The sequence below is a fragment of the Mesoplodon mirus genome (assembly GCF_964341445.2).
Source record: "Mesoplodon mirus genome assembly, chromosome: 2".
NCBI lineage: Eukaryota > Metazoa > Chordata > Mammalia > Artiodactyla > Ziphiidae > Mesoplodon > Mesoplodon mirus.
Window position 1 is genome coordinate 221690022 of NC_138977.1, and position 25374 is coordinate 221715395.

The following is a 25374-nucleotide window of genomic DNA, read 5'->3' on the forward strand; positions in this document are numbered from 1 at the left end:
GCCTTGGAGCCCAGGTGTTTAGAACATCTGTCCTGTTGACCCGGAGAGTCGGGGACAATTGGCCACACGGCCCTGCAAACAGAGTCCCCTCACAGATACAAATGTCATGTGCTTATTATTGAAATTTTTCAAAATTCAGAGAACCTGAAAGAAAGAAGACACATACTCTCAGACCCATCACCCCAAAACAACCATCGCTAACATCTTATTGCATTTTATTGCCTTCAGGTCCTTTTTTAAAAAATATACTTAACGAAATGTGCTTCTTATCACCATTTTTACTGGCTGCAAACTCTTCCACCAAGAGGATATGCTCCAAACAGTGCTACTTGACCTTTCCTTTATTGTAGAAAAGTCAGGGTGTGTCTAACTGCTAACTAGTATAAGTAGGCTGCGTGGTGAATGCATTTGCACATAATGGTTTATTTTACTATACTTAGAATTATTTTCTTTTTTTTTTTTTTTTTTGTGGTACGCGGGCCTCTCACTGTTGTGGCCTCTCCCGTTGCGGAGCACAGGCTCCGGACGCGCAGGCTCAGCAGCCATGGCTCACGGGCCCAGCTGCTCCGCGGCATGTGGGATCTTCCCGGACCGGGGCACGAACCCGTGTCCCCTGCATCGGCAGGCGGACTCTCAACCACTGCGCCACCAGGGAAGCCCTAGAATTATTTTCTTATAGGAGAACCTGAAGAGTAGAAAATACTGGCCCCAAAAGGAATGTGCACTTTTGTTCTTGATACATATTAGCAAAATTTGGACCAAATTACTCCTTCCCCAGCGATAAATGAGGTGCCTTTCTTTGAACAAGCTCAGCAACATAGAGCATTTTCCTTTCAGATCACTTCTGTCAATTGTGAAGTGAACAATAGCAACTCATTTTTTAATATGCATTCCCTTTATTACTAGTAAATATGAATATTTTTCCATGTGGCATTTCCCCCTTTGTGAATTGTCTGTGCCAACTGTTGTGCTTCTTATGTGTTTCCAATCATGCATTTTCAGAGATGAAGTGAGGCAGTGTTTGAGTTCTGAAGATTTATGAGTCACTGGTTGAAATTAAATTCAGCTCAACAAATACCTATTGTAATGTGCAAACCACAAGGCTCAGTGCCCCGCGCAGTAGATAACCACTCCGTGGAACCGTGCTTCTCTGGGACATAGCTCAAAATTGTGTTCTAACCGAGCAGAGGATGGAAGGGGCAACAGAGAGAGAGGGGACAGTCTTGGGGCTGGACACCTCAGAAAGTCCCTCACCTCCCTTTTCATGTCCTTCTGGCCCCTGCCACCAATGTCATCCTCCTGAAATTTGCTCCCTCCCGGCCCCCGCCCTCACGTGGAGCCTGCCCATGGGGCCGTACTTGCTCTTGACTTTATAGCCATGAATATTCTCTGCCTTGTAATCGGGCTCCTGCTGTGCACATTTTATTTCTCAAGTAAGAAAAAAATGCTGGGGCATTTTTCTTGTTCTCATCTTTGCATCTTCTGAAAGCATTGAGCATGGTACCTGGCTAGTAGGTTTTCAGTAAATACTGTGGACTGGATTCATGGGTGAATGTAGGCTCCAGAGACAGGGTTGTAGGGATCAATGTAGTGAAGATGATGGGGGGGGGGATCGGGCTGCTGGTAAGAGGTGTGTGTTTTCCTTTCAGCTGGAGAATGGGGGCGACATGGCCCACGTGAAGGATCTTACCAACCAGGGGGTGAGATTCGGGCTGCTCTTCAAGCAGGTACTGACCGCTGGGCCCGAGCCAGGGGAAGAAACATCCCGTCCCGTGCTTGGTTAGAGACCTTTGTACAATGGCCACACTCACTTCCGCCCTCTGGTAGGGAGGCCGGGGCAGAAGAGGAAATCATAGGGGTCTCTCCCGCACACGTGCCGCCCCCTTAGAAGGAAAATGCACAAGACGGGGCCCTGGGACAGGCCATTCAGCCCCTTGATGGGCACATCTACGATTCCCATGAGGGTGACCAACGGTCCCAGCTTTCCAGGGTTGGAGGTGTTTCCTGGAGATGCAGGACCTTTCTGTTCTAAACCCAGGAAAGGCCTGGGCAAACTGGGATGAGTTGGTTATCCTCTTCCCCACCAACGTGGTGAGCTGCCAACTGCCCGAGAAGAGGTTCCACTCTGAGCCCGTGGTTAAGGTTGCAAGGGCGACTGCTCTGAGCAGCTCTTTAGATGGAGCCCAGAATCAAAGCGGCAATGAGTTAGGGAGCTTGGCTGCAAAGCCTCTGGGTGCTCAGTCACCAGGGGAGCCTGGGCGGCTGGTGGCTGCCCTCTGTCTCGGGCTCCCTTGATCGGTACAATTCTTCAAGCAATGGCTGCGATCCTCCAACATCGCTAAAGCCGCCCCAGTAGTGATCTCAAAAGAATTCGTGTTTTACGGGTTTGGGGCCCTGAGTCTCTCATCAGAGACTCCCCTCTGGGTCAGGCCTGGATGGGCTGTGCTTGCAGGGACCTGCCCAAGTGGACAGATTGCAGACCACAGTGGCCAGGACACCCTGCAATACCGTGGGCATGGCAGGTCTCTTAGGCCTATCAGATTGGAGCAAAATGCTTTGTTTCAAAGGTCTGCAGACCACGGGTCATCTAAGAATGTGCCAACTCATTCTTCTCCCCACTAAGGGGGGCAGGCAGAGCAAACAGTATTGCCACTGAGTGCCAACCTGTAAGGATTTGTAAAGTCGCTGCAGTTTGTCTTTTCTTTTGTTTCCCAGGCTAACATTGCTGTTGTGTTTTAAATCACAAATTAGTCACTTTAGTAGTTGTAGCTAGAATTGGTTTTGCTATGTTTTCTTGCCTTTGAATACTGAAGGTTTTTACCCCTGTCACTTTGTTGCTTATCTTTCCCCATTTAGGAGTATACTACACATTCAGAAGTGATTGCCATATATGGATTCTTCTTTGAGATAAAGGGAATCAAACATGATACTACTTCCTGTAGTTTTCATATGCAGATAAGGACAGAGCACAGGAGAGATATGTCTCTGAAACAGCCTTTGAGATTCAGAATCTGTTCATATTGAATTAATAATAATTGATTAAACATTAATTACTGGGCTTCCCTGGTGGCACAGTGGTTGGGAGTCCGCCTGCCGATGCAGGGGACACGGGTTCGTGCCCCGGTCCGGGAAGATCCCACACGCCGCGGAGCGGCTGGGCCCGTGAGCCATGGCCGTTGAGCCTGCGTGTCCGGAGCCTGTGCTCCGCAACGGGAGAGGCCACAACAGTGAGAGGCCCGCGAACCACAAACAAACAAACAAACAAACAAAAAACATTAATTACTAATTCATTTGTAATGTGTTGTAAGCCTGGTGCTAATCATGCTCATGGTCATGATGTCATTTGATTTTTGCACCAACATTGTGAGGTTACTGCTATTAACCCATTCAATAGATAAGGATCTCAAAACGGAGTGTCTTCATGTTTGTATGGCCTCTACTGGTAAGGCCAAGGTTAAATGATAGTCCTCTGGAACCACATGTGGGGCTCAATTCATTTTCAGTTTGTACATGCTGGGGGTTGCTTTACAGGTGGCCATTCTTCTGTGGAGGTAATGTGTATGCCCACAAAGGCAGAGGGAATGGTTTTCTCTAGGGGGGCAAAGCAGAGGCTGTGAACAGGATGCTGGAAGAGTCAGGAAGGTGGATGCCTTCACCTCCGTGCTCCTGCTAGACTTTCAGGGGAGGCAGGAGAGCTGGGTTTCAGAGTAGAGTCTGAATTCAAACCACCTGGTGAGCCGTTTGATCTTGGTGAGCCCAGGAACCTCCCTGTGTCCACTTTCTGACCTTTAAGATGGACAAGGTAATAAGACCTACCTTCCTAGGTTGCTGTGAGTATTAAATGTGTTAAATTGTGCAGAGGGCTTGGAACAGGGCCCTGATGATGATGATGATGATGACAACTATGATGGTGGACCCCTACCTTCCACTTAGGGTTTCAATCTCAAAAACTTTAAGCTCCTTGAGAAACCATATCTTTAATATTACCATATCTTTTCATTACCACTGCCAATCACAGAACAGGAACGTAGGGGTGGTATGTTTGTATTATGAGTGGATAAATGAATGAATGCATGAATGAGAAACCTGGGGTTTCATCCAGCTTGGCCACTACCTCTTTATGTGTCCTTGAGCGAGTCACATCTCTTCTTTGGGCCAGTCCTTGGTCTTCAGTGACTCACGCATTTCCCTACATAATGGATTTTACTGGATGGAAGAGATGAATTATGTAACAACAGGAGTCGAAGTGCTCATATGAATACTATGTTGGTTTTTTAAACTCTGGCAAAGCGATGTGAAGACCTTCCCGTTCAATATAGATTGACTTCATGGTGCTTTCCTGAGTCGGCCAAACCCCAGTCCGTTGGCCAGTGGTTTGCTCACGGTGAGGGTTCAAATGCCAACCGATTCAGCAGCAGCTGCATGTAGGAAATGGGGCCATGGGGAAACGCTTCCGCCCTGTACACATCAGACAGGAGGGCCGATGTGGCAGGGACCACGTTTCGCTAACTCTGGGTCACCCAGGTTTCGGTTCCACCTAAGGTGGGTCACCCTCCTTGCAGAGAATAAGCCACACCGACTTGGAATTCGCCTCCTCCATCTATGAGCACAGCCCCATCAGCCTGAGAGCAGAGTGCTCGGTGACGTACGAGATCAGAGCCCAGACCCTGGTGGACGGCAAGTGGCAAGAGTTCACGACAAACCAGATCAAGCAGAAGTTTGGGTTGGTCAAGTCGTCCTGCAAAAGCCACGTGAGTGCTTATCTTTTTTTTTTTTTTTTTTCTCGGTACGCGGGCCTCTCACTGTTGCAGCCTCTCCCGTTGCGGAGCACAGGCTCCGGACGTGCAGGCTCAGCGGCCATGGCTCACAGGCCCAGCCGCTCCACGGCATGTGGGATCCTCCCGGACCGGGGCACGAACCCGTGTCCCCTGCATCGGCAGGCGGACTCTCAACCACTGCGCCACCAGGGAAGCCCTAGGCCTTCCTCTTTCCCCTTCTAGAGGATGATTGCGTTTATCCTGAAAGTCCCGTTTGCTTTGTTTTGTTTCGTCTTTTAGGCCTTGAAAATACAAACTGTGGGCATCCCAATCTATGCAAGTTTTTCCTTTGTCTTCTCATTATCTTAACAGTTTTCAGAAGAATCTATGGGATTTTTTTTTCTTCCACTGGTCCATGTAAAAGGAAATAAAACAACATGAAAAGGACTGCTCAAGTATTCAGCTGACTCTCCAAGTTAGTAATGGTCTCAGAACTTTGGCCCACTGTCTTGGTCTGTTGGGCTGCTATAACAGAACACCACAGATTGGGGGCTTATAAAGAACAGAAATTTGTTACTCACAGTTCTGGAGGCTGGAAGTCCAAGATCAAGATGCCAGCAGATTCCACATGGTGTCTGATGAGAACCTGCTTTCTGGTTCATAGACGGCTTCTTCTCGCTGTGTCCTCACATGGTGGAGGGGGCAGGGAGCTCTCAGGGGCCTCTTTTAATAAGGGTACTAATCCATTTTACGAAGGCCCTGCCTTTCCCTCATGACCTAATCACCTCCCAAAGGCCCCACCTCCTAATGACATTACCTTTAGGGGTTAGAATTCAACATATGAAGTCTGGGGAGACACATTCAGACCATAGCACTCCCATTTATATCGTTTGAGGATGGAAAGGATCAGAGCCATGAGTCCATTGCCATCATTGATCCCAAAGTTCCCTGAGTCCAGCCCTAACTTGATGCACTCTCAGAAGCACTCCTATGGGAGCATCAGCAGTAACAACATACTCCAGCTGGAAGCCCCAAGTTTCCCCCCCCCTTTTTTTTTTTTTTTTTTGTGGTACGCGGGCCTCTCACTGTTGTGGCCTCTCCCGTTGCAGAGCACAGGCTCCAGACGCACAGGCTCAGCGGCCGTGGCTCACGGGCCCAGCCGCTCTGCAGCATGTGGGATCTTCCCGGACCGGGGCACGAACCCATGTCCCCTGCATTGGCAGGCAGACTCTCAACCACTGCGCCACCAGGGAAGCCCCAAGGTTCCCATTTTTGTGATACATCTCTGCTTGCCACACAGAACAACACACCTTGCCACTGTCCCTGGCAGTTTTGGCTCATCCAGAACAAGAGGTAGGAAGGGAAGTAAACAGTTATAAGGTACGGCATGACTTATTTACTGTCCCACCTTTTTATTTTATTTTATTTTTATTATTTTTTTGTGGTACACAGGCCTCTCACTGTTGTGACCTCTCCCGCTGTGGAGCACAGGCTCCGGACGCACAGGCTCAGCGGCCATGGCTCACGGGCCCAGCCGCTCTGTGGCACGTGGGATCCTCCCGGACCGGGGCACGAACCTGCGTCCCCTGCGTTGGCAGGCGGACTCTCAACCACTGTGCCACCAGGGAAGCCCTGTCCCACCTTTTTCAATGAAACTTTAGGTTTTGGAAAAAGCAAGGCAAGAGAGTCTTTTTTCTCACTGTGTGGATTAGTTTTCTATTGCAGTGTAGCCGAGTACCAAAAGTTTAGTGGCTTAAACAACACATACTTATTATTTCACAGTTGTTGTGGGTCAGGAGTCCAAGCAGCCTTGCTGGGTCCCCTGCCCAGGGTCAAGTCTACAATCCAGTGGCAGCTGGCTGTGTTCTCATCTGAAGACACAAGTGGGGAGAACCCACGTCCAAGCTCATGAGGTTGCTGGCAGATTTATTTCCTTGCAACTGTATGACTGAGGGCCTGATTGCTTACTGGCTGTTGAGAGAAGACCACCCAGGTTCTACAGGCCCCTGTAGTTCCCTGCCACATGTAGAGAGCCACATGGTGCTCTCTACAGACATTTCAGAGCATGGCTGTTTGTCCTTCAAGGCCAGCAGGAGAGTCTCTCTCACTGTCGTCTGCTAAGACAGAGCCGTGCATAACGCAAGGTAATCTTGGGAGTGACATATCATCGCCTTGGCCATGTTCTCGGGGCTAGAAGTAAGTCGTATGTTCTACCCATACTCAAGGGGAGAGGATTATACAAGGGGTGTGATTATTCAGGGTGTGTCCACCACAGCCTGTTAACCAGTGTCTTTGGGAAAGTGATGGAGCATCAGCTGATGCTGTATAGACAACAAGGTGGGTAAATTTAGTCTAATGATCACCTTAGAATCAGACATGGCCTAAGGGAGCCTCCTTCCCAGCAGAGGACTGATGCCCTGGGCAGAGTGGCCTGGCAGAGAGGAAGGCTGGTGGGAAGGTGAGAAGGGGAACCAGTGGAAGAATTGGACAAACGAACTGGGAGTTGGGTCTGTCCTAGCCCCCATCCTGCAAGTTCTGTTCCCTAGCTTGCATCTGGCCAGGCCCAGCCAACAGGAAGTGGTGATGGGAGCTTGGAGAAAAAGAGACTGAGAGAAGCCAGGGGACTTCTCACCCTCTCGGCTGCAGAGGGCATTTTCCAGCAGTGGCTGTGTCTCCCCTATGGCTCCAGCTCTGCTCTGCTGTCCCAGCTCCTACCTGGCAGCCTCCTATCGTGGTTCCAGATCCATCAAATGGCCCTGCTTCTGCTTCTGTCCTGGTGACAACTCCTCATCTGTGTACCCCTGCAGCTCCAGGGCGGTGAAGACTTCCTGCCGGTCTCTGGGTTGCCTCATTCTCCTGTTTGCCTTCTCAGGTCTTCCTTCATCTGTGTGATCTGTTCTCTGTATTATATTTATTCTGTTTGAAATCCCTGGAGTATTTTAGGCTTTCCAGACAAGTCCCTGATATAAAGGGTTCTGAGGGGTTGGCAGGTGTGACCCAGTGCATAGGCTGTTGGAAAACACAGCCTCAATTATTCCTCCCACCCCTGCAGGGCCGGGACAGGGCAAGGCAAGTGAGACACTCTCCTTGTGTCAAAATACACCGTCATTCAGATTAATAGTATTTTAGTGGACTATCTTAAAAAAATCAAAATCAATACCCCAAATCTATAATGTAGGCTGATGAATTACCACAGATGAACACACCCATATTCCAGCACCCAGATCAAAACCAGAAAGTGCATGATCACCACCCAGATGCCCCCCTCCCTCCTTGTACTTCCTCCCTGTCACTGTTCCTCAAAGGTAAACGCTGTCTGACTATCACATTCGTTACAATGGCCATTTAGTTTGAATATTTAATGAAGAGAATCATGCAGCCTGCTCTCTTCCATGCTTGCATCCTTTGGTTCAACATCATGGGTTTTTTTTAATTTTTTAATTTTTTTTTTTTGTGGTATGCGGGCCTCTCAGTGTTGTGGCCTCTCCCGTTGCGGAGCACAGGCTCCGGACGTGCAGGCTCAGCGGCCGTGGCTCACAGGCCCAGCCGCTCCGCGGCACATGGAATCCTCCCGGACCGGGGCACGAACCCGTGTCCCCTGCATCGGCAGGCGGACTCTCAACCACTGCGCCACCAGGGAAGCCCCCAACATCATGTTTAAGAGATTCATCCAGGTCTTCCTACGGAGCAGTAGTTTGTTTTCAAATAAGCAGGATCGTTTCCCCTTTTATAACACGAAATGTTACTTCTATATAATAACAAGCTTGTTGAAGAAAAATGAGAAAATTCAAAGAAGACCATAAAATCCAGTGGGACTCCCATCGTTCAGAAGTTTGGCAGGTGACCTTCCCGAATTACCTTTAGATGCACTTGGAGTTTTCTTCCCATTCAAAATGGGATTCTGCAATGTGTTTTTCCTTAGAACCTGATTTTTTTTCTCTCTCCAGATAGATGATTTCTTTAACAGAGAAGCACAGCCTTGGGAGAAGAAGGCGATGATGAATTTGCCTTGCCTCCAAACTAATGGTGCTAAGTCGGAAAAGTCACTTGTCATTTCCCCTCTGTGAACTGTGCTTCCTTGTCTATAAAAAGGGGATAAGGCAGCCCCTCGGCCTCCCTCGCGGCTATGATCCCTGCGGCCACGACTCGTGTAACAGCCCCTTGGTAAGCAGCCCCTGGGCAGAGGTTGGGGTGCGGCTCGACTCACTGGCTCTGGAGAAAGAGCAGCCTCGTGGCATTTCACCAGGGTCCTAGGGGATAATGGGGAGGATAAGGATGGAAGACTTCTGAAAAGCAAGTCCGTAGATGTCCAAGAGAGAAGAGGTTGTTTGGAAGCGCTGCTGAAACATGAATGACTGTCCACTTTCTATGGGAAACCACTGTCCTGGCTCAGCTATTTGTAACATACAATGTCAAGCTCCCGGAGTCTGCAGGATTTGGAAAACCTCGCGGAACAGCAATTCCAAAAAGGCCTCCCTAAGGTGACCAGTCACACTGTGAGGGTCCAAAAGGCAGGGATGTAGGAGAAAGGCAACCCCAGAAAGGATGGGGTAAGGGGCTGACGGGCCGGGCTGCGTCCCCTGCCTCAAGGGCCAGAGAATGGAGGCACCCGACGCAGAAGGACTCGGGGCGTCAGGGACGGGAGGTGATGTCATTTCTACCTCCTCACTGTAAGAGCGGGGAATCGGGCCCAGGGAGCTGGAGTGACAGTTCTGGTTTAAAGATGTTACACTTGACGCCCACCCTCTCACTGAATCCTCCCAACTGCCCCTCCTCCCTGTGATGTAGGTGTATTTTCCACGTCAGTAAGAGTGGTAGCTGAGGGCTTCCCTGGTGGCACAGTGGTTAAAAATCCACCGGCCAATGCAGAGGACATGGGTTCGAGCCCTGGTCTGGGAAGATCCCACATGCCGCGGGGCAACTAAGCCCGTGCGCCACAACTACTGAGCCTGCACTCTACAGCCCGCGAGCCACAACTAAGCCCATGTGCCACAACTAATGAAGCGCATGCGCCTAGAGCTCATGCTCCACAACAAGAGAAGCCACCACAACGAGAAGCCCGAGCACCACAACGAAGAGTAGCCCCTGCTCGCCACAACTAGAGAAAGCCCATGCGCAGCAACGAAGACCCAACACAGCCAAAATTAATTAATTAAATTTAAAAAAAGAGTGGCAGCTGAGCTTCAGAGAGTAAGGCAGTTGTACATCCAGGTTCCTCAGAGTGGCAGAGCCGGGGCCACCACGGGCCTGGCCAAAGGACTCACCTGTTTCCATTTCCCTCCACAGGCCACTGAGAAGAGGGGAAAAGTTTGTTTGTTTGTTTGTTTGTTTATTTATTTGGCTGCATTGGGTCTTGGTTGCTGTGCGCGAGCTTTCTCTAGTTGCGGTGAGCGGGGGCTACTCTTCATTGCGGTGCGCCGGCTTCTCATTGTGGTGGCTTCTCTTGTTGCGGAGCACGGGCTTTAGGCACGTGGGCTCAATAGTTGTGGCACACGGGCTTTGTTGTTCTGCGGCATGTGGGATCTTCCCAGACCAGGGCTCAAACCCGTGTCCCCAGCATTGGCAGGCAGATTCTTAACCACTGCGCCACCAGGGGAGCCCAGCAAGCAGATTCTTAACCACTGCGCCACCAGGGAAGTCCCGAGGGGGAAAAGTTTTAAGGTGCTTAATTCAAGTATTTATTGAACACCTACTACATGCCCGACAGAACTGTGTGCGGAGCATCTGGGCATGCTGGGCCGTGCTGGGCAGGGTGCCGTCACATGGGAAATCACATTTGATTCCTCTGGGGGCTTTGGGACAGGGCAAGGGTGGTCTCACTGAGGAGGTGACACGTAAATGGGCCGTGGAGGATGAGCAGTGTCCTTGCAGGTGGAGGGTTGCTGGGAAATGGTACAGGTGAAGCTGAAACAGCTGAGAACAGGCTCATGGCCAGGTCCAGGACTCTTGGACTGAATCTTCACCAGAATCTCCTGGTTGCTGGTGCAAATGGACCCCTGGCCCCCCAGCTGTGAAGGCTGACTTTGCAGCCTAGGAGACACCCAGGAACCTGCACTTTAACTCCCAGGCTTTGGGGAAGTCCTGATGCGGGAGGTCTGGGATCACTCCCAGAAAAAACTCAGATCGATCTGAAAATGTTGATTCCATAGCAGGGGTCCCCACCGTACCCCACATACCCGACTGTCTTTCTTCTCCAGTGGAAAAAAAAATCCAAGAACAACAACAAATCTGTGAATCTATTTCACCACACTGGCTGATTTTATTTTTAAAACTAGATTTCCTGTATTATGAAATATAGAACTTTAAGGAGGCACCCTCCTGTGGCTGGACCATTTACTATAATGCAGAGTCCACCCTTTTCCACTAGGGGGCGAGGTCTGCCTCAAAAGTGGGAACCAGAATTTCAGTGGCAGAAATTTGCAACTTAAAAGCTCATCTTGCAGGGTCTTCCTTGCTTAGTGGTTCAAAGTGAACTTTTTTTACATCCCAGATGAGACTGTGGTCATTCAAACATCTACAGTGTTCACATCACAAAATCTCTGAACCTGGGAAGTAGAAGTCTTGAGACAAAAATTGTTAAGATGATCTTACAAGCCCTCCTTACAAGTGAGAACTTCTTAGACTAGAATTTAAAAAGTCCACAGTCACCAGGCCAAAAGCAGCGACCATGAGTGTTGGTCAGCCTAACATAGGATGTGCCATGTCCATGACCTTCTCTGTGTTTGCTTCTCCTATCACCCACCATCTGGCTCACCTCCCCAGACCCTCCCCTCCAACAAAGATGGCCCAGCAACTCCTTTAGGTCATGAAGTAGCAAGACAAGGGTTTGAGTCCTAGCTCTGTCCCTTACTAGCTGTGTTGCTTTAGGCAAGTCACCTAACCTCTCTGCACCTCAGAGTCTAATCTGAAGTGGGCCATAAGACCTGTGGTGTTAAATAAGTTGATGTGTGATTGGTAAAGCACCCAGCACATAGTAGGAGGTTGATACAAGTGATCTCTGTTCCTCCTCATTATTTGGAGTCATTCAGTGTTTATTAGGTCAAGATGCATGCTCTGTGATCTTGGGCAAGTCCTTGTTCTCTTCTGGGCCTTCTTCCCTTATGCAAAATGAAAGGTCGAGCTAGGCACTCTTGGTAGACCTTCCCAGCTGCAATCGTTCATTGAGTCCTCTGATTCCGGGAGAGCAGGAGAGCAGTAGAGCAGAAGTGAATGGCTGTGCCTATGACCAGGAACAGTAGGACCTGGGGAAGAAGTGAACTGTCTTATTTTCCTATGAGCTCATCGGGAAGAGCAAGAGGGGCTTTTTGCCTCACTCTTCTTTGGAGGGTTTGGTATCCTGGAGGCTAGAGTACCAGATGAGAGAGGACATTTTTGTTCTTGTAAGCCTAAGATGAGAAGGGGATGTGCTGGGGCCTGCCAAGCTGCTGGGGAGAAGGACGGGCTCCCCAGGAACTGGGTGGGGGAAGTCCCAGCCCCATGTGCACACAGGAGGATGGCCCACAGGATCTGAGGCCTTGAGAGCTGAGAAGCAGTGAGGACAGTGTATCCTGGGGGAGATAGAGAGGAGAGAACCCTCTGTAGGGAAACCTCTGGGGCAGTGCTATCCAGTAGAACTTTCTGCAGTGATGGAAATGTCCTATATCCACCCTGTCCAATAGGGTGGCCACTAGCCCCATGTAGCCACTGAGCACTGACATGTGGGTAGTGTGACTAGGAAATTGAGTTTTTATTTCATCTTAATGTTTTGACATTTAAATCACCATAAGTGCAAGTAGAAGGAACAGGACTGGGACCTTCCAATTTCTAGAGACCCTCCAGAGTACTGAGTCTTTTAGTCTCTCCCCAAGACCCGGAGAAGGAAGCATCAGTGGCCATGCCTGAGGCTCAGCCTGCAGTCAACACAAACATTTGCCTGGACTGCTGGGCGAAGGCTACCTCCTCAGGGGCAGGGAGAAGCATGTTGGGGGAAAGGAAGGTTCTAATGCCAGGGAAGCAGGGCTCAGCTCTGTATCAGGAGTACCAGTGTTAGCCCACTCCTACCTGCACTGACAGTTATTTAAATTTCCATTTAATAAAGTGAAATAAAATCAACAACTTAATTTCTCAGTGGCATTGGCCACATTTCAAGTGTTCGGTGGCCACATTTGGCTGGTGGCTACTGTATTGGACAGGGTGGAATAGGACGCAAGGCTCCCATGGCTCCACTTGGTGACTCTGAATGAGTTATGTGCCCTTTGCGCTTTCAGCCCCTGACATTCATTCTATAGATTTCTCATGGGCGGCTGGCTGCTGTGGGCCAGGCGTAGGTTAGGGCTTCAAAGGCGAACAACACAGATAGCCTCTGCCCTCATGGAGCCCACAGTGTGGGGAGAGACAGGCGTTGATGGAATCATTGCACTAAGCAATGCTTCAGCGCCCTAAAGTGAGGAAGCCCAGTTCTTTGAAAGCTTAAAGCAAAGAAGCTGACCTAGACCCCAGGAGAGCATGCGAGGCCCAGGGAGGGTTCTCTGCACGGAAGTAGCCCTTAAGCTGAGACCTGAAGTATGAGTGAGATTTTTTTTTTTCTCTGTGCCACATGGCTTGTGGGATCTTAGTTCCTCGACCAGGGATTGTACCCATGCCCCCTGCAATGGAAGTGCAGAGTCCTAGCCACTGGACGACCCGGGAATTCTCATGAGTGGAATTAAAATGGGTTTGGATAGAAAAATCGGAACCCTCATATGCTGTGAAATGGTACAGCCACTTTGGAAAACAGTCTGGCAGTTCCTCAAATGATTAAACATAGAGTTGCCATATGATCCAGCAATTCCACCAAGTATATACCCAAGACACACGAAGACATATGTCTACAGAAACCTGGGCACAAATGTTCACTATTCATAGTAGCCAAAAGGTGAAAAGAACCCAAATGTCTTATCAGCTGACAAATGGATAAAAAAAATGTGGTAGATCCATACGATGGAATATTATTCAGCTGTAAAAGGGAATGAAGTACAATACATGCCATAAGGTGGATGAACCTTGAAAACATGATGTTAAGTGAAAGAAGCCAGTCACAAAAAAGCCACATATTATATGATCCCTTTCATATGAAATGTCCAGAACAGGAAAATATGCAGAGACAGAAAGTAGTTTAGTGGTTGCTTAGGGCTGGAGGGAGGAAGAGGCTGGGGAGAGAGGGAGGGTGACAGCTAAAGGGTACAGGGTTTCTGTCTGAGATGATGAAAACGTTCTAAATTGACTGATGGTCATGGTTGCAAAACTGTAAATATACTAAAAAACGATTGAACTGGACACTTAAATGGGTGAATTGTATGATACATGAATTATATCTCAGCAAAGCTGTTTTTTTCTTTTTTTAAATTTATTTACTTTATTTATTTATTTTTGCCTGTGTGGGGTCTTCGTTGCTGCACATGGGCTTTCTCTAGTTGCGGCGAGTGGAGGCTACTCTTCGTTGCGGTACGCGGGCTTCTCATTGCAGTGGCTTCTCTTGTTGCGGAGCACGGGCTCCAGGCATGCGGGCTTCAGTAGTTGCAGCACTCGGGCTCAGTAGTTGTGGATCACGGGCTTTAGAGCGCAGTCTCAGTAGTTGTGGCACACGGGCTTAGTTGCTCCGTGGCATGTGGGATCTTCTCGGACCAGGGTTCGAACCCATGTCCTCTGCACTGGCAGGAGGATTCTTAACCACTGTGCCACCAGGGAAGTCCCAAAGCTGTTTTTTAAAAAAGGAAAAGTTGGGGGTTCAGGAGAAGATTCGATCCAGACTAGAACATGAGCTGGGGAGCCGACTCCTTTAGAAGACGAGGAAGAAGGCCAAGAGGCCAGAGGCAGGGGAGCAGGCAGAAACAGCTGGAGCCGTGGTGGGCTGGACACCGGGGGGACTTGCGAACCAAATCTGTGTTTTGAAAAAGTCATTCTGAACGATACATGGCAGAGGAGTGGAGGGCTGGCAGAGTGGGAACGAGGCTTAACGTTTAAGAGGCTTTTGTGGTGATCTGGGAGAGGTGAGGGGGCTTGGGCAGGAGTGACAGCCGTGGAGATGGTGGCCAAAACAGACAGACGGGGAGAGACAGAGCTCAGCTCCTGCTCTGCCCAAAGGGAGTGACCATCCCTCAACTGCCTGGCGTGAATGTTGGCTGTGCTGCCAGGTCCCCAGGTGACCACCCAGGGGTATGACTGTGGCCACTCAGGAGACAGAAACCTCCTCTTCTATCACAGATTGTGTGCATTCTTCCAGAAGTGGTTACCCCAGTTTTTTAAAAAATAAATATTCCCAAAGGACGCTGGCTGGTGGCAGTATAAATTGGTAGTCTCTTTCTGAGGCCAATTTGGAACACTTTAGAAAAGGGCTTAGGATGTAAGCTACTGTGGTATATCATTATAATAATGGCCCCAGTGAATCCCACCTCCCTGTGTCTGTGCCCCTTGGCCTCGCTGCTCCACTCATCAAGAGATGGAGACCATTTCTCCACCCTCTTGAATCTGGGCTGGCCCTGGGCCTTGCTTTGGCCAATAGAATGTGGCAGAAGTAACATCATGAACCCCTTATGGTTCAGGAGTCTGGACCATAAGGGGCTTGCTCCACCACCCTTGTCCTCTGGGAGTCCCGGGACCACACCATGCTGCAGCCCAGGCTAGCCTGCTGGAGGCTGAGAGGCCACATGGAGCACTGAGGTTTCAGCCAACCACCAGCACCAATTGCCAGACCTGTGAATGAGGCCACCTGAAACCTTCCAGCCTAGTGCCCTTCCAGAGGAATACCGCCATGTGAATGACCCCAGAAGGAAATTCCACTGAAAAGGACTTCTCCAGCCAACCCTCAGAATCATGAGGAATAATTAATTTTTTAATCAATTTTTAAAAATTGAAGTATAGTTGATTTACAATGTTGTGTTAATTTCTGCTATACAGCAAAGTGATTCAGATATATATATATATATATATATATATATATATATATATATATATATATATATATACATTCTTTTTTTAAACTATTCTTTTCCATTACGGTTTATCATAGGATATTGAATATAGTTCTCTATGCTGTACAGTAGGACCTTGTTGTTTATCCATTCCATATATAATAGCTTACATCTGCTCACCCCAACCTCCCACTCTATCCCTTGAGAAATAATTGTTTTTTTAAGCCACTAAGTTTTGAGGCAGCTTATTACCCAGCAATAATACTGAAAAACATGCTCTTTTGATTGAACAAATACACTTTAGGCATTTATACTGGTGAAAGCAAAATCCAGAAAAGAGCCAATGATTTAGTTACGAAGGTGTTCCTTGCAGCATTGTTTATAGTGCAAAGCATCAGCATGGTTTTAACTGTCCAACAGTAAGAATTAGAATACTGTACACTATGCAATCATTGAGAAGTTATTGTTGAAGCATTCTAGTGGCAAGATTTCCAGAATATACCAATAATTGGAAAAACAAAAATTCTAAAAGCATGTGTGATCCCCTTAAAATATGCATATTTTAAACATATTTTAATATGAAATTGGTGGGTCCAAGGGCATGTGCAACTTCAGTTCGATCACATAAAATCGCTCTCTAAAGTGGATGCTACAGTTTTTCTTCCTGCCAGCAGTGATGAGCTTTCCTGCTTCTCTGTGTCCCAGTCACTTCCTGCCAGCCACGTTTGAGAGGCAGGTCAATCCATTCTCGGAGCTGATGTGACATAAAGCAAAGATAGCTTCAACATTTATTTCACTGAACAAGATTTCCTGGTTTCTTGGCCACCCAGAGACATCTTCCCCTGACCCATTTCTCACCCGAACAAAGGGACCTGATAGGCTCCTGGACTCCCTTAAGGAGAGGGACCCATCAGGCCCAGCATCACACAAAACCGGCAGGAAGCCAGGCTCCATGGGCGTGGGATGGGATGGCAGCTGGCGGCAGGGGAGCTGTCATGTGTCCACCCAGAACACCAGAAAGGGCTCAGCGAGTCTCGAACACAGTGATTAACTTCTCTTTATCTCTGCATCACTGAACAGCATGGCCAACTGCTTGGCTTCCCCAGCAAGCTCTGCATGAGTCACCCAGTGTCTTACTGTGACCTGAGCATGTTTCCTGGCAGGCAGGTGCAACTGTTCCTTTATGCGCCCTTGAGATACCCAAGGAGTGAATAATACTTGCTGTCCCCCCTCTAACACCAACTAAGTATTGAATCTATAATGCCTTACTTAAAACAAAATAATATTGCCCCCGAGTCTTTTATTTTCTGCCGGTTCAGTACCCAAGAGATGAGTCACCATTTTTTCCCCTTCTCCTGGCTGTTGAATCAAGGCTGAAGGTCCCTGGGGTCTGGGACATCTCCTTAAGTAACAGGAAGCTTATTAACTCATGGGTTAATTGAGAAAATCATTTACCAAACCACATGTGAGCGTGCGTGCGAGAAACCCTCGAACTGCCCTAAAGATCAGAGACCCAGCTGTGGCTTGCTGAGCTCTTTCTTCAAATGTGGGTCACTCCCTGAACTAGGACAGGCTGCAGGTGTTCCCTTTGTGCTCAGACAGACACTCAACTCTTAACCCCTGAAAAAGAAAGAGGGACAAAGGCCTGCCCGGGCATGTTGAGGAGCAGAAATCTCAGAGGGAAAAGCTGAAGACCTCTTTCATGTTGAAGTGCCTTGTTTTCCTCTTACATGACGATATAATCTGTTAAATTCAGTTAGAATCTCAGAGACCTGGATTCCACCTCCCCTTTCCTACAACTTTCTAGCTGTGTGACTTTCAACAACTCACCTAACCTTTCTGAGCCTCAGTTTTTCATTCTCCCAGAGCCACTGCGAAGATGAGATGAGATGATGAATGGGGGGGGGGTGTGGTAGGCAGAATAACGGCTCAAAGATATCCACGTCCTAATCCCCAGAACCTCTGAATGTTACCTTACACGGCAAAATGAACTTCGCAGGTGTGATTAAATTAAGGATTTTGAGCTGGTGAGGTTATCCTGGATTATCCAGGTGGGTCTGACATAGGCATCGGGGTCTTTATAAGAGGGAGGCGGCAGGTTGGAGAGGTGGGAGGTGACGAGACTGTGGCAGCAAGAGATTGGAGTGGTGCGGCCACAAGCCGGGGAATGCCGGCAGACTCTAGAAGGTAGAGGAGGTGAGGCACACATTCTTCCCTAGAGCCCTCAGGAAGAACCAGCCCTGCTGACACCTTGACTTTACCCCAGTGACACTGGCCGTCATAACTGTAAGAGGATAAATGTGTGTTGCTTTATGTCACTGAGATTGTGGTAATTGATTACAGCAGCCACAGGAAATGAATACAGGATGATGTGTAAATATAAAGTCCTCCACAAATGGAAGGATTTGCTGTAATGTTGCCAGAGCAGGTGAGGCCAAAGTCAGTGGGTGTGGCTGATAAGTCAGCAGGGTGGCAGCCTGCAGGTGTCTATCTGTATGAGCTTATTTGGGGGAGGGAACGTGCCTCCGAGGAGGGCTGTGAGCGGCTGTGTGGCTGGAGCACGTCTGCTGCCTGACCCGGCCTGGTCACCAGATTTGAGCCTCAGGCCAGTGGGAGAGGCTCTGGAGAGAGCCTCATGGGGACCAGCTGTGCTGCTCTGAGGCCCAGCGACAAGGCAGGACACAGAGGAAGTAGGGAGCATTGGCCCCATTTCTAGACGCACCACGGCCTGGCTGCAGTGCAGGAGACACTGCCTGGCACGTCCTGCACCCTGAAGCCTGCAGCTCAAGACCGCTGGCTGATCTCAACCTCGACCTGGGTCACTGTCCAGGTGGCAGTGGAGAAACGTCCCCCTTGGGGCCTTGCGGGCAGCAGGCATCACTAAGATGTTTGAGCCAGAAGACACAAATTTCCCCTGAAACTTCCTCAAAGAAATAATGAAGTGAGCCCTGCGGGGGTGGTAAACACCAGCCCTTGGCATTTGGACAGTGTGCGATGGTGCCGCTGAGGAGGCCTTGGGACCCTCAGGCTACTGTCTGGCCTTCTTGTCACCCATCAAGGTTTCTCTCCGGGACACCTGTTCCCTGGAAGATCCACTGACCTGGTTCACGGCCACCCCTCCACTCCCTGCACAGCTGTGACCACACCTAACACTTCATAACGTGGCTTATTCCCTGGAACTCATGTGCGAGCCTCTGGGAATTCCTCCTCCTCTTGGCCACACGCATTCTGAGTCCACTCGGAGAACCATCCACCACGGTGGCAGAGTGGGATGCTGGACGTCACAAGGCTTCTCATGCTCCAGGTGTCTCGGACAGTTTTGTTAACCCAGCAGCACCTGCAGCTGATGGCAAGGGTGCCCTGCCAGCCAGGGGCTGGACTAAGGATTGGGGTCCCCTCTGCTTTATTATTCAGTCAACAAACCCCAAGTGGGTGGCCTCAGGCCTCTTCCTTGCGAGCGTACACTCACCTCACCTGCGTTCCTTGGGTCAAGGCGCCTGCTCAGGCAGCCTCTTCTCCCTCCCTGTCTGCAATTCCTACTTCTCCATCTGCCCCACCACAGCCCACAGTCCACATGGCAGGTCCAACGACCCAACTAGGCTATAAATTGGATCAGATTGTCATTTCAATGCTTTAAAACCCTCTGCTGCCTTTCAAATAGGACTTGGAAATCCATTTCCCAAGTAAGAATACAGGATGCCAGTTAAATTTGAATTCCAGATAACACATGAATAATTGTTTAGTATAAAACTTATCTGAAATTCAAATTTAACTGGGTGTCCTATATTTTATCTGGCAACCCTTATCGAATACAATGAATGCGATCTCAACTCCTTGCCTCGGCCGCCAAGATCCTGGGGGGCCCGCTTCACCATCCTGGTGGATTCACGTTATGCCCTCACCTGCTCTCCATACCTCCCACCACCCCATGCTTCTTCCTGCTGCTTGAACATTGAATCCCTGCTCTGAGCCCTTGCGCTTTCTGTTCTCTGCCCAGAACATTCTTCCTGGGTCCTCACACAGCTGGCCTCTACTTCTCAGGTCTCAGCTCCGGGTCACCCCCAGGGTGGCTTCCCTCCAGGCTCTCTCTGCCCCATCACTCTCTCATATTTTCTTCTTGTTGCACATCTAAATCCACTGCTCAGTGGGCTGGAAAATCTCAGAAACTAGCCAAGTGGAAAAGGCACAGGAAGCCCGGGAAGTGATTTTCCATCAGGATGGCCTGAGCCAGGGTCAGCGGAAAGCTCTGAAAGAGTGGACCTGGTGCTCCTGCCACACTACAGTTTCCTCTTCCCCGAGGGGCTGGAGAGACCGGGGCGGGAGAGGGAAGTGTGTCTCCTTCAGGGTCTTTCTCTGCTCCCTTCCTCCGCGGCCTGGTTTTGTAGCGTTGTCACGGATGGCATCTTTCTGACCTCACCACCATTCTGCCTGTTCTCTCTTCTCAAGCTTGGCTGGCTCCTTTAGTCAAACGTTAAGGAGACTCTGGAAAGTTCCTCCTGGTCACTCACTGTTTAGGAAGATCTCACAAAAGGGTCTTAACCTCACTATGAGTTTTCCTCTGAACACCATTCTCAGAACAGGGCATCCTGAGCGATTCTAGAATTTCAAAATTTGTGGTGCCACGAGAGGCCAGGGGGAGGGGAGCGAGCCTGAGAACTCCTTGTTTTATACAAGGTCATCTCCTTCTGGAAGTTGGGAGCCAGTCGTCAAAAATGCCAAACGTTCTTGATCTGAGCCTCTTGGAGACCTTCAGAGGCAATGCTTGCCTGCAGTGGGAGCCCGTTTTATATTTTCCCTCAGTCCATGTGGGACTGACACTTCTAGAAGATACAATGAAAAACGGGTGCCTAGAAAAACAAAGACTCCTAAAATACAACCTCAGTGCCATGCATTTACATGTCCGACAACATTAACATGCCATACACGTTTCTAAATGCTCTCGGTTTCTGCACATACCCCAATGAGGGTGGATAATAAATGTCTGCACACTTGGCGTGCAGGGTACAGATTACTGAACAGCTCGTTGATTTAAGGTACGAGCCCTGAATGTGCTTTTTAGCCTTTGGTATATGAATCTATAGCCAAAGTCTTTCTCAGTAGACAAAGGGAAAAGAAAGGCAGTGCAGATGGTTTACTATTCACTCTGGGCTTGCTCAAGGGCCAAGGGAATGTTCTCCAACAGATGGAGGGTCACCAGGGCTGCCATCTTCCTGGCAGGAGACAGAGGTGGCTTTGTTGGGTTTGATTGTCTAGGACTGCCCAGAAAGGGAGAAAGCCACCACTCATGCTTAGAGGGGAAACTGGAGGTGGGTTTGGTTCAGAGACTGTGAGTGGGGGCCTGTCCTCTGCACAGGTCCTGGCAGGGAAGCTGGCTCCCCTAAGAAGAGTCTTCATAACCACGTTTGCTCTGAGGCTCAGGATGAAGGCTGGCCCCAAAGTTGTGACTGCTCTTATAAGAAAACCCAGTGGGCATAAACCTTAATTTCCAAAATGTCTATTGATAGTTAGGATGACTTGAGCGTTTACCATGTGGAAGGCACAGTGCTAAGGGCTATCCCCATTACCCAATTAGGTTATTTCCATTGTCATCATGTCACTTTACAGATCAGAGATCCAGCCTCCAAGGAACCGGAGTGTCCTGCCCAGGAGGAGCTGGGATTTGAACGCTGACTGCCTGACTTCCAAGCACCCTTATCCACTGCATCATGCTATCTTCTAGATCAGGGGAAAAGATCCCCCGGCTTAGGGCTCCACAGAGTCAAAGAGAACCTCTGTGCCTTGAAACGTAGAGCAAGAATCGGGTCACACAAGTAACCTCTCTTCGAGCAGTTGTTCTCTAACTTGAGAGTGCACGTATCAAGATCACATGGAGGGCTGTTAACACAGACTGCTGGACCCCCACCCAGGGAGACTCAGAGCATCCGGTGCGACTGGAGAATTTGCATTTCTTTTCTTTTCTTTTCTTTTTTTCTGCCTACTGGGTGGCTTGTGCGATCTTAGTTCCCCAACCAGGGATGGAACCTGTGCCCTCTGCTGTGGAAGCGTGGAGTCTTAACCACTGGACCACCAGGGAAGTCCCGAGAATTTGCATTTCTAATAGGTGGCAGGTGATGCTGAAGCTGCTGGTCCCCGGACCACAGTTTAAGAACCACCAGTGTAGAGGCAGGTAGGACCATGTGCTGAGTTGTTCTCTGAATAGGGGAGTTGCTCCCTGGGTCAGGGGGACTGGGAAGGTGGGAGCCCTGCTGATCACTCTTCTATGCACTCCAGGGGGCTTCCCACCACCTCCTTCTTGACTACTTGCTATTTGTTCTAAAGCACCTGACTTTCTAATTCAGCATAGTCCCACACAGTGAGCTTTGGGCCACGGTGGCTCAAGAACAGATGGTCTCATACCACCTTGGACTAGGGTACCTAGCCCAGTGCCAGGCACACAGTAGGTGTTTGCTAAATGCCCCGGTAGATTCTCTCCAATGAGCACATCTTGTGAATTCCAGTATATGCCCAGGTGGGAGGAAGAGCCGATAATACTTTCCTCCTCCCCCATCCCCTTTAAAGTATCTTCAGAAGTGGGAGATGTACCAACCCAGCCCAGAGATGACAAGGAAGGCGGTCAGAAAATGAGATTCCATATGGAAGTGGAAATTTGATGCAAGAAAATAAGGAAGTCAACTTGGCACTGCCTCAGCTCAGTCACTCAATGCACTGGATCCCAGTTCTGCATGCAGGGGGTGCATGCTGCCTGTGGCTGGGCAGCTGACTCTGACCAGCCTGAACCATGACCTGCTCTTGTGGGATCAGGCCAGCATTCGATGCAGGACAATTTTAAGATCATCTTGGACCTAATCGTACTTTCAGAGGCTCTGCTTCTTATCACATCAAATAGATTAAAGCTCAGCCCATTCCACATCAAAGCTAATCTGTTTTGCTACAATTTTTTTTTTTTTTTTTTTTTCACGGTACGCAGGCCTCACACTGCTGTGGTCTCTCCCGTTGCGGAGCACAGGCTCCGGACGCGCAGGCTCAGCGGCCATGAGCTCACGGTTCTAGCCGCTCCGCGGCATGTGGGATCTTCCCGGACTGGGGCACGAACCCGTGTCCCCTGCATCGGCAGGCGGACTCTCAACCACTGCGCCACCAGGGAAGCCCAGCCCCTTTGTTTTAATATTAATAATTATGTTTGTCCCCCCAGCTTTTAAGAGTCATCAGTGTTCTGGGAAAGCAACCACATTTATTGTGTGTTTTTCCTGTATCCCAACATACCACCTCGGATCCTTGGTGGGAAGTGATGTACTTAGTGGTTGGAGAAGCTTGGGACTGGAGGATTCTCCTGCAGAATCTCCGAGCTGGGTGCACCTGGCCTCACTGGGCGCCTGTGGAATTGAGCTCCAAGCACACGCACCAGGATATGCTGGACACCTGTTTAGCCCACAGGCGGTGGGGGGGGGCCCATAGCCCATCTTCCAGCTGCACCTCCTACGCCATGCAACAGGGAACATTGCCTGGTTCTCCTCCCCTCAGTAGCAACCCAACCACCACTGGAAGATGTGGAGAGAGAGTAGCCAAACCATAAGAGATAAAGGCTTCATAAAGGGATAAATGATGGAGAGATGCACCATGAGACCTAGTGACAACGAAATAAACATAATGCCATGTTTGTATTAGAATAATAACAATAACTAAGATTCATTGAGTTTACTATGTGACAGACCCCTTGATAAGTGCCTCACATACATCATTTCATTTAATCTTTAATCAACCCTGCAAAGTTCCAGATAACATCATTATCTTCACTTGACAAACAAGGGAAGGAGAGAGGCACAGAGCAACCTCTAAGTCACAGAGCCAAGAACCAGCAGAGCCAGGACATGAGCCTGGGACTGTCAGACTCCAGAGCTCTCAGCCACTGCCCTGCTGGAGAAAAAGACCCACCTCTTGTTATCCACCTGAAAACTGTGTTTGAGGCTGGCTTTGAACAAGGCAAGGAGATGCTCTAAGAACAGCTTGGAGCCGTGGAAGGTCAATGGCTTACTCATGATTGATGAAATTAATAAAAAATTATAGCCCACGAACAATGTTTAAATTCATTTTGGCTGAAATTTACTCCATCATTGTGAGGGGAAAGAACCATTATCTTCCCGATAGTCCTGAGTTGGCTGATGCATTTAAAAAGCAATTTTGGTAAATTAAAGGATATTTTTGCCCTCTATTCCTGAATGAAAAGCCAGTAGAGCACAGAAAAGAGCACGTTTGTCCTAAGAAAAATGAAAAGTGATACACTTGAGGGAGAATTATGCCTGGACGGAGTTAGTAATGACCGTGAGATGAAACCTCTGAAAAGAGCCTGTGGCCTATTTATCTGTCCCCAGGCCCATCCAACTGCTTAGAATCCCACCTTTAGAAATCTGACTTTTTCCAGTAAGTGGCCTGAGGTGACCTCTAAAAATGGTTCGCTATTCACTTGACCCAGAAAACCCCACAAAATCATGCAAGTCAAGAGGTTCAAGTCTTCGTGTTCACTTTAAGAACACTCGTGAAACTGCCCAGGCCATTTAGGGTATGCATATCTGAAAAGCCACCAAGTATCTGAAGGATATCACTTTAAAGAAGCAATGTGTGCCATTCTGTTGTTACAATGGTGGAGTTGGTAGGTGTGCCCAGGCCAAACAGTGGGGCTGGACGCAGGGTCAGTGGCCCAAAAAGAGTGCTGAAGTTTTTACTTCACATGCTCAAAAATTCAGAGAGTAATGCTGAACTTCAGGGCTTAGATGTAGATACTCTGGTCATTGAGCACATCCAGGTGAACAAAGCCCCCAAGATGTGGCGCAGGACTTACAGAGCTCACGGTCGGATCAACCCATACATGAGCTCTCCCTGCCTCATTGAGATGATCCTTACTGAAAAAGAACAGATTGTTCCTAAACCAGAAGAGGAGGTTGCCCAGAAGAAAAAGATATCCCAGAAGAAACAGAAGAAACACAAACTTATGGCCTGGGAATAAATGCCGCAAAAAATAAATGCAAATAAAAGTAAAAAAAGAATAGAAAAGAAAAGAAATCTGTACTTTTGGGTTAAGACACTGTTGTTTCAGGCTTCCCTGGTGGCACAGTGGTTGAGAGTCCACCTGCCGATGCAGGGGACACGGGTTCGTGCCCTGGTCCGGGAGGATCCCACATGCCGCGGAGTGGCTGGGCCCGTGAGCCATGGCCGCTGAGCCTGCGCGTCCGGAGCCTGTGCTCCGCAACGGGAGGGGCCACAGCAGTGAGAGGCCCGCGTACCGCGAAAAAAAAAAAAAAAAAAGACACTGCTGTTTCTAGAAGTCTTCTGTTTTCACCTCCTGACAAAAGGGACTATGTCTTGTTGGGCTGCGTATCTTTGGGCCACCCAGCTCTTTCCCTAACTTGCTGTGGAAACTTTGGTGGCTACTGCAGACCATGTTACACGTGCCAGGCGTGGGGGGAGGACATGGGAGGGGGAAGAGGCCGGGCTCTCCACTGAGGTGCTCACGCCCAGTAGCACAGAGAAGACAGGACTTAAATAACTGCAACTCAGGGAGGAGGAAAGAGGGACTTGAACAAAATGACCTGAGACTTCAGAGACAGATTCCTCTCAGCTAGTTGGGGAAGTGACCCAGGCAACAGATTCAGCACAATTTTAGAGGAACAGCAACAAAAAGCAACCTCTTTGGG

General features: G+C 49.2%; 1 protein-coding gene and 1 pseudogene across 2 annotated transcripts in view; both read left to right on the plus strand.

Moving 5' to 3' along the window:
• BTBD16 (BTB domain containing 16) overlaps nucleotides 1-6347 on the plus strand; it is a gene marked incomplete at its 5' end in the record, with an annotated part of 50061 nt that extends 43714 nt beyond the window's left edge. Inside the window, 4 exon segments of the mRNA XM_082643791.1 lie at nucleotides 1650-1727; nucleotides 2857-2955; nucleotides 4563-4751; nucleotides 5058-6347. Of these exon segments, the coding sequence (XP_082499917.1) occupies nucleotides 1650-1727; nucleotides 2857-2955; nucleotides 4563-4751; nucleotides 5058-5126 (435 nt within the window). The 3' untranslated portion in view covers nucleotides 5127-6347.
• A 16392-nt stretch (nucleotides 6348-22739) lies between these two features.
• On the plus strand, nucleotides 22740-24712 carry LOC309795160 (large ribosomal subunit protein uL22-like; annotated as a pseudogene). Its single transcript has one exon. The product of its transcript is annotated as a large ribosomal subunit protein uL22-like (transcript).
• Nucleotides 24713-25374: the final 662 nt, after the last annotated feature.